Source organism: Bombus pyrosoma, linkage group LG4 (genome assembly GCF_014825855.1).
Source record: "Bombus pyrosoma isolate SC7728 linkage group LG4, ASM1482585v1, whole genome shotgun sequence".
Lineage (NCBI taxonomy): Eukaryota > Metazoa > Arthropoda > Insecta > Hymenoptera > Apidae > Bombus > Bombus pyrosoma.
In genome coordinates, this window is record NC_057773.1 from 9,372,285 (window position 1) to 9,388,866 (window position 16,582).

General features: G+C 29.1%; 5 protein-coding genes across 18 annotated transcripts in view; 1 reads left to right on the forward strand and 4 right to left on the reverse strand.

The window, feature by feature from the left end:
* The window catches only part of LOC122567182 (cation-independent mannose-6-phosphate receptor), a 34,917-nt gene extending 34,569 nt beyond the window's left edge, over window positions 1-348 (reverse strand). Inside the window, exon 1 of one of the 2 annotated variants that reach the window (XM_043725487.1) lies at window positions 97-348. In XM_043725487.1, the coding sequence (XP_043581422.1) occupies window positions 97-156 (60 nt within the window). In that variant the 5' untranslated portion in view covers window positions 157-348. The remainder of the gene's footprint in view (window positions 1-96) is intronic. The other variant, XM_043725488.1, reaches the window with a different exon arrangement.
* On the forward strand, window positions 347-5,421 carry LOC122567181 (TELO2-interacting protein 1 homolog). Of its 3 annotated transcripts, none has more exons than XM_043725485.1 (13): window positions 347-393; window positions 1,301-1,437; window positions 1,590-1,767; window positions 1,846-2,023; window positions 2,107-2,435; window positions 2,506-2,717; window positions 2,854-3,252; window positions 3,318-3,557; window positions 3,632-4,195; window positions 4,300-4,591; window positions 4,661-4,889; window positions 4,978-5,112; window positions 5,204-5,421. In XM_043725485.1, exons 2-13 carry the CDS (start codon window positions 1,308-1,310, stop codon window positions 5,288-5,290), a joined length of 2,973 nt encoding a protein of 990 aa, XP_043581420.1. In that variant the 5' UTR covers window positions 347-393; window positions 1,301-1,307; the 3' UTR covers window positions 5,291-5,421. The 3 variants fall into 3 exon arrangements, with proteins under 3 accessions (XP_043581420.1, XP_043581418.1, XP_043581419.1); XM_043725483.1 differs by lacking the exon at window positions 347-393 and adding an exon at window positions 413-1,054; XM_043725484.1 differs by lacking the exon at window positions 347-393 and adding an exon at window positions 913-1,054 and having other exon boundaries at window positions 1,265-1,437.
* Window positions 5,422-5,511: 90 nt separating this feature from the next.
* On the reverse strand, window positions 5,512-7,057 carry LOC122566650. The gene is made up of 5 exons (XM_043724203.1): window positions 7,006-7,057; window positions 6,427-6,648; window positions 6,181-6,344; window positions 5,921-6,101; window positions 5,512-5,522 (listed from the first exon to the last, which is right to left on the reverse strand). Exons 1-5 carry the CDS (start codon window positions 7,055-7,057, stop codon window positions 5,512-5,514), a joined length of 630 nt encoding a protein of 209 aa, XP_043580138.1.
* A 3,123-nt stretch (window positions 7,058-10,180) lies between these two features.
* On the reverse strand, window positions 10,181-14,132 carry LOC122566926. 9 transcript variants are annotated; one of them, XM_043724876.1, is made up of 4 exons: window positions 13,996-14,132; window positions 11,740-12,018; window positions 11,348-11,564; window positions 10,181-11,194 (listed from the first exon to the last, which is right to left on the reverse strand). In XM_043724876.1, the coding sequence occupies exons 1-4, from the start codon at window positions 14,130-14,132 to the stop codon at window positions 10,970-10,972; spliced, it is 858 nt and encodes a 285-aa protein (XP_043580811.1). In that variant the 3' UTR covers window positions 10,181-10,969. The 9 variants fall into 9 exon arrangements, with proteins under 9 accessions (XP_043580811.1, XP_043580818.1, XP_043580817.1 ...); XM_043724883.1 differs by having other exon boundaries at window positions 11,740-12,119; window positions 13,996-14,116; XM_043724882.1 differs by having other exon boundaries at window positions 11,740-12,139; window positions 13,996-14,116.
* A 78-nt stretch (window positions 14,133-14,210) lies between these two features.
* On the reverse strand, window positions 14,211-16,569 carry LOC122566927 (mitochondrial import inner membrane translocase subunit Tim23). Of its 3 annotated transcripts, none has more exons than XR_006316654.1 (5): window positions 16,438-16,569; window positions 15,669-15,918; window positions 15,400-15,569; window positions 15,142-15,316; window positions 14,211-14,335 (listed from the first exon to the last, which is right to left on the reverse strand). XR_006316654.1 is itself a non-coding variant. In XM_043724886.1 (5 exons), exons 1-5 carry the CDS (start codon window positions 16,508-16,510, stop codon window positions 14,326-14,328), a joined length of 621 nt encoding a protein of 206 aa, XP_043580821.1. In that variant the 5' UTR covers window positions 16,511-16,569; the 3' UTR covers window positions 14,211-14,325. The 3 variants fall into 3 exon arrangements, 2 of the variants coding, with proteins under 2 accessions (XP_043580821.1, XP_043580822.1); XM_043724886.1 differs by having other exon boundaries at window positions 15,199-15,316; XM_043724887.1 differs by having other exon boundaries at window positions 15,191-15,316.
* Between the last annotated feature and the right edge of the window lie 13 nt (window positions 16,570-16,582).

The following is a 16,582-nucleotide window of genomic DNA, read 5'->3' on the forward strand; positions in this document are numbered from 1 at the left end:
CGATTCAATATACATAGAAATATATATCTTTTACCATTTTACTATTTAATATTACTATTTAATTTTAATATTATGAAAAACATATTTAATACGTACAGCAAAAACAGTAACAACTGCAAAATAGTAAAAGAATAGTAGATTGTTTAACTTGTACATTTCTTTTCCTTGTTCACTATATCACTTCGTAGATTAATCACATTGTAAATATTTAACGTATTAACATGCATAACAATATCGTTCGCTGTTGAACGTTGTTGAAAAATAAATGATTATCGTTCAATGATAAATGCAAAAAAATGTTTAAATCGCTTTATCGTACTAATGAATCAACGTTTATTTTAGGTTGGATATCTCTGACCATTGGCGAATGACAATTGAAAAACCTTCTTAACTGTGGGTAAAAAAGATAGATCCACATTCCTAGAACAAATTTTAATTATTTATTAACCGATCAATAATTTTAAAACTTTTTAAAATTATTTTTTAATATATGTTTTGTTAATATCATGTCATAATTATTAAAAAAAAACATTTAGTGATAATTTTGATCTCCAATAACAACTGTAAATATCATAAACAAAATTTTATATGTTTAAAATTTTAATTAAGTAATTTATACCATTATAATTAAAATACTAATTGTAGTTTATTCTGTATTATTTTATGATAATAAGAATACTGTGCTAAATAGAGGCTAACAATACCTAATTTTTAAATTATTTACTAGTTACATTCGTAGGAATAAATACTAACACATCTCAATTTTCTTCATATAACTTCATATGTTTAGTGTACAAACATAAGTGCATCGATATTGTCGTCTAGAATTTATTAGAATCTTTTTGTTTTTTAAACAAAAAATGGAACGTCTCCAAATACAAGAGGCATTTACTACATTAAAACCACTTTGTGATTCTTTAATGAAAAATCCAAATGCAAAAAGTGCTCGCGATATTGCTAATGCTTTACCAAATATTTCAGACAAAGTTATTCAGAATTTGTTTGAATATATTTTATTTCCCTTTATTATTCATCTACCAAATAACACATTAAGGTAAATTTTTTTATATTTTATAGTGTAGAAATCAATGCAAGTATGTAATTAGTTGATCACGTATATTATTTATAAATTTAAGAAAAATATAATTCTTTAATTGCGAAAGATTATAATTTATTCTAATAAATTATAGATATTATCGATAATTTAAAATAATTTCTAGTGTAATATATATATGTATAGTAATTCAATTTATATTTTATTTAGTGCTATAAGTATAATTGAATGTTCATAATTCTATAGTAAAACTATGAAAGAGGAGTTAGTCAAGACAACACAGGCAATAATATCAAGAACAAAGATATCAAAAGTAAAATACTTTTGTGAACTATATTCATGCCTTTTAATACAAATTTATGACAAATCGCAACAAAGTATGGGTAAGTATAATATTCACCTAAATATATTTTCTAGATTGATTATCCATTTCACGTAGTATTAACATCTTATTGTATAAGAAGTATTTTAACAGATAATTTTAATTTATATTATATATAAATTGTTATATATTATCTATATGCGATTTTTGTAGTGATCATGGGACATGAAGAACTCAAAGAAGCAGTACTTTCATGCATTAAAACTTTGATACATTCTTGTTTCACAGATGTTTTAGAAATCATATATACTAGAGAGAATGCTTCTAAAATAGGACAAGGAATATTGTTGTCAATGACAATAGGAAGGTTTGAAAAATCTGGTTCCCTGAGGTAGATACATAAAAAATTATTAAATCATTTCATCTCAATAAGTTCATAAATATATGATTATAGTTCTTAAACTTTTAGATTAAATGCTGTTGAAACAGTAATGGCATTATGTCAAGTTGATGACGAATCAAATAGATTTGATATAATATTGCAAGATCAAGTAGCTGATATTATTATGTTATTTTTACCTGGTATTGTCAGTGGTTTACAGGAAATAGCTATGGGAAGTGAAACTCAAGGACATAAACTTACAATGGTAATACAAAGTAGATTCTATATTTTGAGTTTTGATTATATTGTTCAAGATTTTATTTACACTTTATGTGAATTAAATTTTAGATAGCACTAAGAGCTTGGGGCAGAGTACTAACTCTCGTAATGAAAGATAAAGAAACATACCAAGAAGATGACGTACCATCCTTGAGTGATTTAATCAAAATAAATAATGAGAATATTAAACCACCAGAAAGCTTCCCAAATATGAAAAATCAAAGTGATTTGGAGAAACATCTTAAAAGTGCAACAAGAAATAAAGAATGGTTTAGTGCTTGTGCAACTAAACTTACAGTACTTATCCAACAATTATATACATTAACAAGACATTCTCATTATAAAGTTAGGGAAGAATTAATTGAAAATATTCATTTATTGCTTACATTATGCCCCAGGTAATACTTTATTTCCATTTTGTTTTTTAAACATTTTATAAACAGATGTTGCATACATTTTTTTGAACAGGAATATGAAACCAAATATTATGTTACTAATAGAATATTTAATATCTCTATCGGAGGATGAATTTCCAGTAGTACGAGATAAAGCTGAAGAAGTACTAACTGCAATTAACATAAATTTCATGCGAGATAAGAATATGAGATCCTTAGTGGAATTGTTAGAAGAAAACTTCTATAATCTACTTACAAAATTACCTAGGATTATTAGGAAGTCTGGTACGTTTTTGCACATTTCTTTTTCACACTTTTTGTGGAAGTGTCTTATAATAAGAATTACAATATTTAGACATAATATAAAATTTTCTTAAAATTGTTTAATTTTCGAAATGAACAACGTATCTTTATTTTTTAGATGATAATGATCAGTTATCATGCTTAAATCAAATTGCTGGTTACTTAAAGCTTCTTGGAGAACAAAGATTGCCTCGTGTTATGATGTCAGCACCTCACGTTAACAGACTAATATTGGCTCTTGTATATGTATCTGAAATAGATTGTAGTAATATTTCTCTTTTGCAAGTGATAAATGTTAAGGATCTTGATGATCCAGCATACTCATATGGAACACATTTGTGGAGACGATTTAAATTCATCCAAACTAATGAATGTGAAGCGAAAGTTATTGCAATATGTAAATATTTAGGTGAATTTGGAGATCTTCAAATTGTAGTAGATACTATTTTTGGTCTCATGTTCAATGCACCACAACATAGAAAAGAGTTAATCTTATTACTAAACTGGATAATATATGGTACGTTAAATAATTTTCTGTTTTAAAATAATATAAGATATATTATTGATTGTTAAATATTTTAGTACCTATTAAGGATTTATCAATTTTACCGATTTATGAGGAAATTGTTGAATTTTACATAAATCCTGAATTTTGGTATCCACCAATTGAAACGAATAAAGATATACCTTTACGAGTTGCACAAGGCAATATAGTACAATGTTGCTTATTATTAGAAGGTTTGGGATTAATAGCTACAAATTTAAAACGCAATTATGATAGACTTCTTCTTAAAACATTATATATTATTATAGAAAGAGCAGGTGATTATTTATTTTTATAATGGATAACAAAGAAATCACAAAATAACAGACAAGCATTATATACATACTTTTAGGTAGTGGACATAGCCTAATCAGTTTTGTTGGTACTCAAACTCTTGAACAAATTGCAAAATCTCAAGAACATAATACAGTAGGAGATCTTCTACGCGCAAATGTCGACTATTTTTCATATCATGTTAGTATTAAATTACATAGAGTAGAACGCAATCCTAATGTACTCGATGTTGTTGGAGTTGTCATGAAATATAGCACAATGGATGTGTTACCCTGTTTGAAAAATATTGTCGAGGATGTGCTACTGCAGTTAAATAGTAGTTTTCAAAAAAGAAATTCTTATGCTTTCTTAAAAGTTTTTTATACTTTTACAATATGTATAAAAAATTTAACAAACTCTAAACATGTGTCAACAGTACACAGACAGAGTGTAGATACCAAAACTGAATCTTCGAAAATTATTCAATCTTTATCAGAGTATTATGAAGCAAAAAAAGTTGACGAATATATAGATGACATGGAACAGTCTTGTGAAATTAGAGAGGAAGAGGAGGAAGAAAAAGTAGAAGTAGAAGTGAATGAAGAAGAGAATGAATATCAAGCAGATTCTATAGAACAAGAAGGTATATATATATATATATATATATATATATATATATATATTATATTAAAATCAATAATAATAAGAAATTACTATAAATAAAAATATAACAAATAAAAATTGCAGAAAAAAATCCACCATCTTACATTAAAATGATTGAAGATGTAATGAAGCATTGTTTACATTTTTTACCATCTAAAGAAATACAAAAGTCACTGATTGCAATGTCAACCTTACAAGAGGGTCTTGAGATTTTGGCAAATTGGGAAAATCAATTATTACCCATTGTGCACTTACTTTGGCATCCACTAGTAGATAGATTTCATGATGAAAATGTATTACTAATCAATCGAGCATGGCAATTATTAAATACGCTCGCTGATGTTTCAAAAGATTTTATACGATCTAGAACGCTTAAGTATGTGTTTTATAATTTATATTTTGTATGTAATATAATTACATTTACAATTACTATAATTATTTTTAGGCAAGTATTACCTGCACTTTCAAAATTTCTAAGCAATTCCTCTAAAGAAAGCTATAACAAGAGCTCTGAAAGTATCTATAAGTTTACTCAAACTTATAAATTGCAAAGAGAACTACTTTCTACCTTAGGGCAGATAACAAAAAATTTATGTCTTCACGAACGAGAAACATTCAGTGTTTTAAGTATTGCAGAGCCATATCTTAACAAACATCAAAATCCCCTATTACAAGTAAAATTTTAATGTTAAAAAGATTTTTATAAATGCATTTTTTTTCTTTTTTACTTTGATTGTATAACTAATTATTTTATATTCATAGGTATGTTGTGTACAGTTGTATAAGGATATTGCGGATTATAATAGTGATATCGTTTGGGTGAAATGTCTTAGCATATTTAATTCTAAAATAAAAAAAATAGTTCTGGATGCAACATTTGATATTAAAGACTTGATGGTAATAAAATAGTATGGAAATATCTATATTTTTTCTTACACAATGAAGCAACATAATTATAATTATCAAATAAACTTTTACTATTTTTTAGATTGCCGAAAACATTTCAACGAATGAATATTTCAAAAATGTACATATTATTATGAAATACATCCAAGATAAGACTTCTGATCTTTAAGTATGATGAAAGTAAAAATATATGTATTTTAAGATTGATAAAATGAAACATCAACGAACTATAGCAACATTTAAATATCTTGTACAAAATGTAAATTTGTATTATAATAAATATAATTATAGATTTTTATATATCTATTTCTTTATATACTTTATTCATAGCTTTACTATCTAAGAATTAAAATAAATAAATGAGACTCTCATAATCTTTCAAATTTTTATTTATATACAATCTAAAATCAACATTATATTATATTATACAATTATATATTTTGATCACAGTCATAACATTTTGTATATCACTTAATCGATAAATATTCTTCGTCCATGATATTGAAAACAGTGATTCTTAAAAATTGTATAAAAATATTCACATTGTTAACAATTGAATAGGTATTTTACAAGATCGCACAATAATATACTGCAATATAATCATCACCAATTATATGTTAACTACATAATGTATTCATACAGAGAAATTTTTGTTTAGAGAATAATGTTTATATAACATTTTATACAATGACATTTCACTTCAATGTATCAATTTTCACTTTTGATTTTGCACATATTATTTAAAGTTCCTGAATATTATTATTAGTAATATTTATAAACCTATCGGTCATGTTATTACCATTTTCGATGTCGCTTGGTCCTGCGTTTATTACTCCGTTCGTTTCCGACATTGATTCATACATATTATCTAAAGTGCACAGTTCCTGAATAGCGTTATTAATAATGCTTGTAAAATTATCGGCAGTGTTATTTTGTTCGGTGTTGCTTGGCCCTGCATTTGTTTCTTTGTTCGTTTCCAACTAGGTTTAATAACAGATTAATTTCTTATTCATTCGATAGGTACTGTCATATCATAAATAGATTCGTAATATACCATACCGTAATAAAATCTGAAATGGATAATCCACTGGATAGATGTTCAGAAAGAGCAGTTTCAAAATCGGCGAGTTCTGCCGAATCAAGTTGATCGAGACTCAAGTCAAAATTATGTCTATTGTCCATATTTAAAATGCTTGTGTTACCTGCCTCTTTCACTTCATCTGCTATATAAATTATTATTTCAAAATATTAGTACAATGATGTATTGATGTAATAATGAATACAAAATACAAATATTTTTATTACCAGCATCATCCAACGATTGAAATCCTCCATTATAGTTTGATGTTATTCTGTATAATATTAATCGTTCTTGCAACTGTACTTGTGATCTATCATCTATATATGGAAATTGTTGTGCATACGTTCCAGTTGATGATTGTTGTACGATATGACTGTTTGTTGATTGGTATTGCAGTGATGGTTGTGATTGAATTAAATGCTGAGTCGCATGAACTGGTTGGTGATCTTAAAGACAAAAAAATCAGTTTTAATTTGAAAAATGTAGAAGTAATAAGACGAAAAAGGCAATATCACCATATCTTATTAGATACTCCAAATGCTGGTCGTATGTACATATCGGGTACTTAGCTCAATCCACGCAACTTTTATATATATAATATAATACATATTTAATATAATTATATATATATATAATTATATATAATACATCCTAAATATACGATAATATATAATACATCATTGTACTACTGTTTTGAAATAATAATTTATATAGCAGGTGGAGTGAAAGAGGTAGGTGGCACAAGCATTTTAGTTTAGCATAGACAGTTGACTTGAGCCTCAATCAATTTGATTCAGCAGAACTCGCCAATTTTGAAACTGCTCTTTCTGAACATCTATCCAGTGGATAATCCATTTCAGAATCTATTACGGTATGGGTATATTACGAATCTATTTATCATATGATAGTACCTATCGAATGAATAAGAAATTAATCTTAGTTGAAATGAACAAAGAAACAAATGCAGAACCAGGCAACACCGAACAAAATAATAAAAATATAGCAACAATAATAACCACCTAAACACCTTGACATTGAAGTGACCTTATTTTATTAGATGCTCAAAATGCTGGTTGCTGGCTGAGTACAATTCTGCATAAAATTCACGCGTACGAACCATATTCTATCGAGTTTGACCACAAACCTATACCATATTTACTTTTCCTTTTTGTTATAACGATACATTTTATTACTAAATTAATAAACGTTAAGTAGTAAACGTTAGTAAACTTCCGTAAACTTCCGTAAACTTCCGTAAACTTAGTAAACGTTACTAAATTTTCAGGCAATCTGAAGAAAACAATACTTGCTGATTGATCAAACCATACTGGTATTACACTATTTGAATTTTACGCAAATGTAAACCTTTAATCTTTAGCTATTTCTCATTTTCTACATTTTAATAATAATAGAGAAACAGAGATGACAGAAATAATGACAGTATAAGGAAAGTACGAACAATAGTAACAGTAGTAATATTTGAATAATTGATTCCGACAGTTTTATACATCAAAATGTGATGTAAATATTGATGAATCACTTATGAAATATAAGGGACGTTTGAGTTTTATCCAGTTTAGAAATTATCAAGAAATTTGTTCTCTTTTTTCTCTTAATTTCATTGCTAGTTATTAAAAAAGATATTTTTCAATTTTTGAACAACGAATTTTGTACAGCCAATAACTTTCTTTTTCTTTCCACGTGTTAAAACACGTTACGGTCATAAAAACTGAAGACAATAAGGCTTGAAGAATTGAGATATTTCCAAAATTCATCTGGTAAACAGAAAATTTACTTTTCCAATGACCATCTCTAATAAATCTCTACCTGTGTGAAGTTTGAAGATACTGCAAAATGGGCTCGCGTATTGTTGAATAATTCCGAATTATTTAAAGAAGATGAAAGAAATGGGTAAGAGTATCGTAAATTTTCTTTTCAGAATGAACTCTCCACCACTACATCACCATGTTATAGACATTTTGAAGCAAGAAGCTAGAACAGCTTTGGAAGAACAGAATCATTCCGACAGTCGACAAAATACTTTCAAAGAACTGAGAATATTAAGTTAGAGTGTTGTTTGGTTGTATTTTGTGTGCAATGCGCGTAGTGAATGTTATATGCAGTGTAACAATGTTTATATTGTAGCTATATTTATTAGAAAATGTGTACATTTAAAAAACTTCTGGACATGCATCTCTATCACAGTGCGGCAGACGCAAAAAAGCGATGTTTATGCGCCGAAAAATATCCCAATAGGACTATACCCAGTGCAAAGATATTTTGTAACATAGATCAACTATTGTGGGATACCGGTACGTTAAAATCTGCGGAATCTGGCGGATAACCCAGATGTGAGAGATAGAATGCTGCACCGTATTCGGTCGGGAAAATCTCAGTACGTGTGTGATTTTGCTGTGGGCACTCGTGGACAGGACAATCGCAGTTTACGTCTCTGAATACCATGGCCTTCTTTACGATTTGTACAAAGTAAGTTACCGTATATTATACAGATTAAGGATTACTGTGCGCCTCGCTGCTTAGGTTGACCTCGTTTCGTTCGTGTAAGGTGATTTGCTTGTGTGCAGAGGTATTTTAGCCGATTTTTAATTGTCAATAACTAAAAATTTTCCTCTATCTAACTAATTTTCCTCTTATTCCGACTTCAAGAATCATCCCTTAAATTTCCTGACACCTGTAGCCGAGCATTCTGTATATAAGAATGGAAGTGTGGCGGCAATTGATAGCCGATAAATTTTGTTCTTCAATATGTACATATTTTATTAAAGGAACAGGAAGCAGAAATATCAATGGAAGATATGATCGAAACGAAATTCATATGAAACGTATCGTAAAAATTGAATAAACAAAAGAATAAATACACGAGAAGACGAAGGACAAGCAGAGACATAAGAGTGTTTACTATAAACACACTGCTGTAAGATAGAAGCGAAATCAGTATGAAACATATCGTGAAAACGAAATAAAAGAAAAAACAAGTACACGAGAAGGTGAAGGACGAGCAAAGACATAAGAATGTTTACTATAAACATGGTTCTGTAAGAAACAACCATTATACTTCGATAAGGAGGTAAACAATATAACGAGTACAGTCGTAATACATATATTTTAAATAATCGACTACGATGAATTTACATTTATGCCTACGACGTGAAATCACATTTATCCATTTACCTATTTACTTACTTTTCATTTACTTTCTTATTTACTATTCGAATGGTGTCAAAATGTAGCAGTGATACTAGTACGTTTGAAAGTGACTTAGATCACCGCTGATATCTGCTAGGAAACAAAGTAGAAGTATATACTTATATAGTACATGACAGAACATTCGTAATTGCTCATTTTAAAAATTTACTCCCGGGACAGAACAGATATAAAGGAGGTTACTATTCTCTATGAACAATCATCACGCATTGCTATCTATATTGCTTATGAGACATTCTCAGTTGGCAAACGAAAGAAATGTGTATCTCATTGGTTTTAACGAAAGAAACCAACCTACTGCACAAATATGGAGAGAAGTCCTTTAGAAGGATTCACTTCATTGGTTATTTTCGACACTCAACACAATTGTGAAGTTAAGTACGCATATTGATAGAAAGTATCACATATACGAACAGAACAATGTAGCATTGTGTGACGATGAGCGATAGAGAGCAGTACCTCCTTTGACCCCGCGCCAATCCACAAGATTTTTTCCATTTCTATGTTATACTCGGATACAATCATATGGTCGGACCACATCTATTTTTATTATTGGATGAATATAGCAACATCCAAATACTTTATATAAAGTGTAAAATTACATTATAATAAATATAATTATAAATTTATATATACATATATCTTGTGCTTTATTCATAGCTATTTAGGAATAAAAAAATAAATAAATGAAACTTATAATCTTCCAAATTCTTATTTATATACAATCTTTATTCAATTATGACATTTAACATTTTACAATCTTCATATTTTTACTTGGAGTTAGCGAATATAAGCGTTCTGATACTTTCGCGAGCCACTATGTGTGTGTAATATCGCGTAGCTTTTTTCCGTGTTTAACAGCAATGACAAAATTTGAAAACCGCGAACGAAATTTACTATTGCTGCCCTTTTAAGAGTAATTGAAGACACAAGACAAAGATGAAATATTTGCAGTTTTCTTCAACGAAAAAAGATAAAAAGCACCGAATATAGAATTGTATGACTTTTTCCTCTCTTACCTCCCTTTATCTTAATCAAAGAAAAGGTGTTGAAAAAAGAAGAAACACAAGTAGTATACAATCGGTATATTCGTTTCATTGAACAATTTTCGTAATGTATTTACAGTAATAATACGTTCCTATTTATGCGCAAGATGATTTCAACGACCATACAGTGTATATATAAAATGTTTCGTTATGTAGCTACAAAAAGGAAAGAGAAATGATTACAAACTATATACATAATAAATTGTAGCAGACTTTAGTAGACTGTACTGTACTTAAAATAATAATAATAATCGAACGAGTGTATAAAATAAACACAAGTGAAACCAAACGACAGGTATCCATCGCAGTATTGCATATATTACTTAACACAGTTTCGGAAAATGTGATAGTCGACACATAATATTAAGAAAAACTAGACACGACTTTTTTTTTGTAAATATGTATAAAAATGTAATAAAAATACGTATATTATTTCATATTATTTATCGATATTTCGCCAACGAATGAACAGAAGTGCACGTGCATCATTTAAAATCTAATCGATCGGGATTTCTAAAAAACAAAATTTACTACGCGCCATGATATAGTATAACATGAAAGCGATCAACCAAGAAATAAAATTGTACCAAGTGCAAGCAATAGCTAATAGCAGAACAATGCCAGAGTCGGGCGCTTTGGTGCGATCCCAGTGTGTGTCGTTCGGCTCTAAATAATCCATAAAATCAAAGATTGCTCCGCAGGAAAGTCTACTGTGAATAACCTGTAGAAAGAAGGAAAAAATAAAATAATCGTGCAATAGAGATGGGTCGAAGACACGAAAGTGAAAGAAGGAACTCGATAGAGATATGTATAATAAATACATCTTATTGTTAGCTTAACTAGACTTTCATGCAAGGGTAATATCAAGACGTACCTCGGCTTCGCGTCCAGTTGAACCTAAAATTCGTATCAGCATGCTTCTGTAATGGTCGCAAGTTTTATAAAAACCATCGGTTATTATTATTGCGTGAGACAATGACAAACAGGAAAGTAATATCGCAAAAAAGACAAAAGGCATCCATTTATAGTACGATATTTGTCTTTGTCTGGAGCTAATCCTTGCTGTTGATGGATCGCTGATACCGAAGTCTCTGCGAATGTGAAAATATAGTGATCCGGTTTCGAACAATACTATTGTGAGCAAATACGATTTTATTTGTTACATTCATATTAACAGATATCTAACAAATTTTATGCAAAGTTGTGTAAAAATAAGAAGAGTTCAACTCTCAATATGACCAATTTCAGTCCTCCTCCTAATCGTACCTGCTATTATCATCGTAAGTTCGTACAGGTATATTTAACTCCTTTATATAACTTCTATATCCATGATATCCGGCAAGACATAAATTCAGTAGAGCCGTCGGCACCAAACCGTATACAGCAAACTTGCAGAGATTTCCATTACCCCCCGCAAAAGTACCGAAGGTGTTTGTAGAGTATAATATACAACCGCAATCGATGCTAATACAAACATCCAAAATCAATGTCCAATATTGCCAAAGGGTGGCTATGCAGATCATCGATGTCATCGATGTAATTACACTGGAAATATACAGCACACTGAGAAATCGCTCAATTCCCTTTTGCGTCATTTTATAAATGTATTTTCTCTCTTCTTCCTCTCCCTACTTCTTCTTCTTCTTCTATAGGAAACAAATATCACCTAAGAATTAATATAGATATTGTATCAAATAACTTGATATTTCCCTCCTTCTTCGATTTTATCGTTTTAATCATTGTAATTCTGACTTGAATATAGATTACTATTATTATTACGATTTTATTATTATTACTATATGTCTACACTGTGATTTGTGATTAATTTTCTTCGCTACCACTTGTTTGTGTTCATTATTTCTCATCATTATATCACGTACGTATACATATACCTGTATATGTGTATACGATTTTAATTTTAATCTTGATATTTATTGTTCAAATATTAGTCTTAAATAATGTAATATGATCGAAATCAGTATATACATAATTATAGAATATTCTTTGATAAACCATACCCTCTTGCTCTTTTCGATTGATTTACAGTACGAGAAACTAAAATATATAAAACATACTGGATATAGAAAATCACAAATAATGAAAAATATGAAAAATAAATTCGAAAAATTATTAAATAGTCGAATAAGAAAGAAACAGACAAATAGAAATGGAAGTAAGAACACTGCGAAAAAGAGAAAAGGACATTGATACGAAGGAAGAGAAGAGAATAACGTTCTGATAAAAAATAATATAACAAGGAAAACAAGGAACCTATACTATTAACCAACGATAGCAATTTTACGAAACTAACATTTCCTGAAATTTCAATACAAACGCGCGGGTACAAATGTAAAGTGTTGTGTTAACGATTGGTTGTCTGTTCGTTAAAGTAAATATTTTCATAACTACTACCATTTCTTCCCGGCTACTACTATTTTTGTAATAATGATTCATCGACAACTTCTCAATGTTTACCTTAAACAATATAAAATAGAATAACGTTATCTAAACTTATTTATTAATGTACGTGGTAATTAGCGTTTCTTGATAAACAGTCAAACGGAACAATCGAGTTACATATATTTTTAGTCCTGTTTTTATCATACAAATCAAGTAAAATTATGTAAAAATGAATGTTCGACGAATTAACGATCAACGAACAATTCATCCGATCTATGCAAATTCGTGATTAAACTTGTTTATTGCAGTTTTTATACCATGCATGTGTTCCATCGATGTATTCGATCATAATTATGCACCAAATGCAGATCTACATCTATTTCTCAACAATGAGATATTTTTGTAGCGCGATGGAAGAAAATGTTTAGCACTATGTATTATACAATCCCTTACCCAAGTTTACTAAAGTTGATAATAGTTCAATGATGAAGCTTTCTGAAACGTTGTAGCACTTTATGAATGAATACCTCTTTTTTTCTTTCTCTTAAAAAGTTATCCAGTTCCAAAACATATTTTTCTAGTAAAATATTGCTCCCTTGCTGATTCGAACAACCTTGGTTCACATCGAAGCGTTCATGTGTCCATGAACATCGCGTGTTTCTTGTTCAAATAAGCCGTGAATTTTCACTAATACACTTATCGGTGCAACATCTATACGAACGTCAAAGATCGTACAGAGTAAAGACCAAATATTTACCTTTTACAATAAATGTTTGCATCCCGTATAATATTTTTAACCGTCATTATAGAAATGATCGATTCCAATGTGCAATAATGCAAATCGGGAAAACGAGTTAAATTTTATTTCCGTTTTACTGTTCGTACTTTTACCGATCTTTTCATTATCAATCGAAACTCGCATGTCTATATTACATACACTACTAATGATATCATTTCTGTTGAGATAGTGATCAAGTTTGAGCTGATTTAGTAATTAACAAATAATTTAAACGATCGGTCGTTACTTCTCTCGATTTTTCTTTTTTCACTTAAACTTTTCTCTGTTTTTCGAGAATGGTTGAGAACATGAAGATAAACTTCGATAAGATTATCGTGCCTTACCGATATATGATAGTAATCCAGATGTCACAAGTAAACTGTACAGTCTGTCGGTATTGCTGATATAAATCTAAAACTATATATATATAGTTATATATATACACACACACACTTATAATTTTTATATATACAAAACACATGCGCGCGCACACGTATACATATAACAGCTATGTTGTATTATATATTATATTATTTGTATTGTAGATTAATTTGGCATATTTCATTAAACTATTTATATTCTATAAAATTGTCCAACATGATTTTCTCTATGTACAAAACGAATCATTTTCGTTGTGCAAATTTCTAGTAGCTCAAAATCTTCTTGCTCATACTTCATTTAGATCTGCAAAAAAAAGTAAAGGAAAACGTGTGAGTAGGATATGCCCAATAACGTTAAGATTGTTTATGTTGTATTAATCGTGCAATACGTGTTATCAGGATATTTAAAATGGAACAATCTTATGAGGAATACTAATAAAATTTGTTTTATTCAATCAGTTTATTTTTTGCTTCCATTATTTCATCTCTATTTTCTTTCCTTTCTTTCATTTAAATTCTTTTTTTTTTACTTTTGATAAATTAACAAAAGAAAATAGAATATAATAAAAAGTACTAATACAAATGCAATTTTGTAAAACTAAGATTAAAAAGGGCATAAGCACTTCGTAAGACGATTTTTTACAGATATACATGAAAGCGAACATAATTTATTTTCGCTCTTATATATTCAGATGGATCGATATATTAAATAACAATTTCACTCAATGATACGATACAAAATTGAAGGACAATAAGTGTAGGATTACTTTTATATACGAAATTGGTACATGTTAAAATAAAGATGAGGTTTAAAGGATATTGTTCGCAATTAATGTAATGAAAAATTAATTGTTTTCTGAATCACTAAGATCATATAGTACTTGAACAAAGAGCACAAAGAATATAAGAACATATAAATGTTTTTGCGATAAATATTTAAAAATATTTTGACAATATACTAAATGCATAAGACTTGAATGTTTTTGACCAAAACAGGAATGGTCACCTTTGGCAATGTCCGTAAAAATATTGTTTTTATGTAATTTGTACCAATTACAGAATGTAAAATCTCATGTCATCTCCTTGTTAGTACTATTATAAAATTAAAACCTTTATAAGGAAAATATTCGGAATAGCCAGAGGTTTTGGTGTTACACACAGTCTTACGCCGGATTTACGTTGCGATGCCTCAATTCCTGTAAGACTTCCCGATTACTCCATAAGCAATATACAGATGCTATTCCCAGTCCTACACAACCACCTAATGCACATTTTTTCAAGCCAGCTGAAACAATTAATCAATCATTTGCACAAATTCGATAGATGAATCTTTTTTAGCCACATAAATATTACTTAAATGAAACATACATGTAGATTTAAATAACATGCCTGTCCCAGTTGCTGCTGCTAAAGTATTCAAGGAATCATCCGTACCTCTAGCCCAAGATAACAACACACCAAATCCACTATACATTACAGACACTATTCCAAACGTGTTTGCTAACGACGAACCACTTTTCATAACATGGTTGATTAATCTACAAAAAAAAGAATTATATACAATTTTTTGACATGTCATGGCACGTATAATGTAAAACTATTTGTTACTAATACCAAAAGAATATTAAAGTACATACTGAGTTCTTCTAAGTTTGCCAGTTTGATCAGCTAATGATGTTGCTTTAATTCCTCTATATAAACCAGTTGCACCGCCAATACCAGCTCCTATGATACATGCTGCACCAATTTGACTGAAAGCCAATTCAAATCTTCCTCTTCGTTTTGCAGCTCCCTCAGGAAATATATATTCTGGTTGACTTGGAGGAAGATACGCAGGATCAAAGTTTAAATATGGACTAAGTGGTGCTAACCCTTGTTGCGACGTAACTGGTAAATATGATGTAACATATTACAAAACATCTCTGACTTTGATATTAATATGAAATGTCTAACTATATATATGACACTATACAAATTCTAAATAAAACAAATATTCTTCCAGTATTTTGTAAAATATTTTATTTATATATAATATTGAAATTATTGTTTTCTTTTAATATTCAATTGTTTATCTCCGATATAACAAATTTATTGCAACGGCTTTATTTTGAAAATACATTATGAGTATTTACATAAATTCTACATGTATGAACAGATATGAAATATTACAAAAAAGTATAATAAAGAAACGGCAGTACATATCGCCTCATACTATACTTATGTATGTACTTATATATTGAGGTTATACGATCATATTTAATTAATTATACTTGGCTTCGGATTTTACAATCTACATGTAAATTATGCCTCCCTAAGTAATATTAATATAATGTAATAAGCACATTATTCGTGAATTGATAATGTACATGACTTTATTATTCAATGAATTATTAACTTTTAACTTACCTGGTATATTTAAATTACCATATTTTCCATTGTTTATTGTACTTTTAACATTCTCATCACGTAAATCTATCATTTTCGATGTTAGACCGGTTAAATTTTGGTTTACTCTATTACCTCGTAGACTTACGAATGGCCTGGGTTCGTG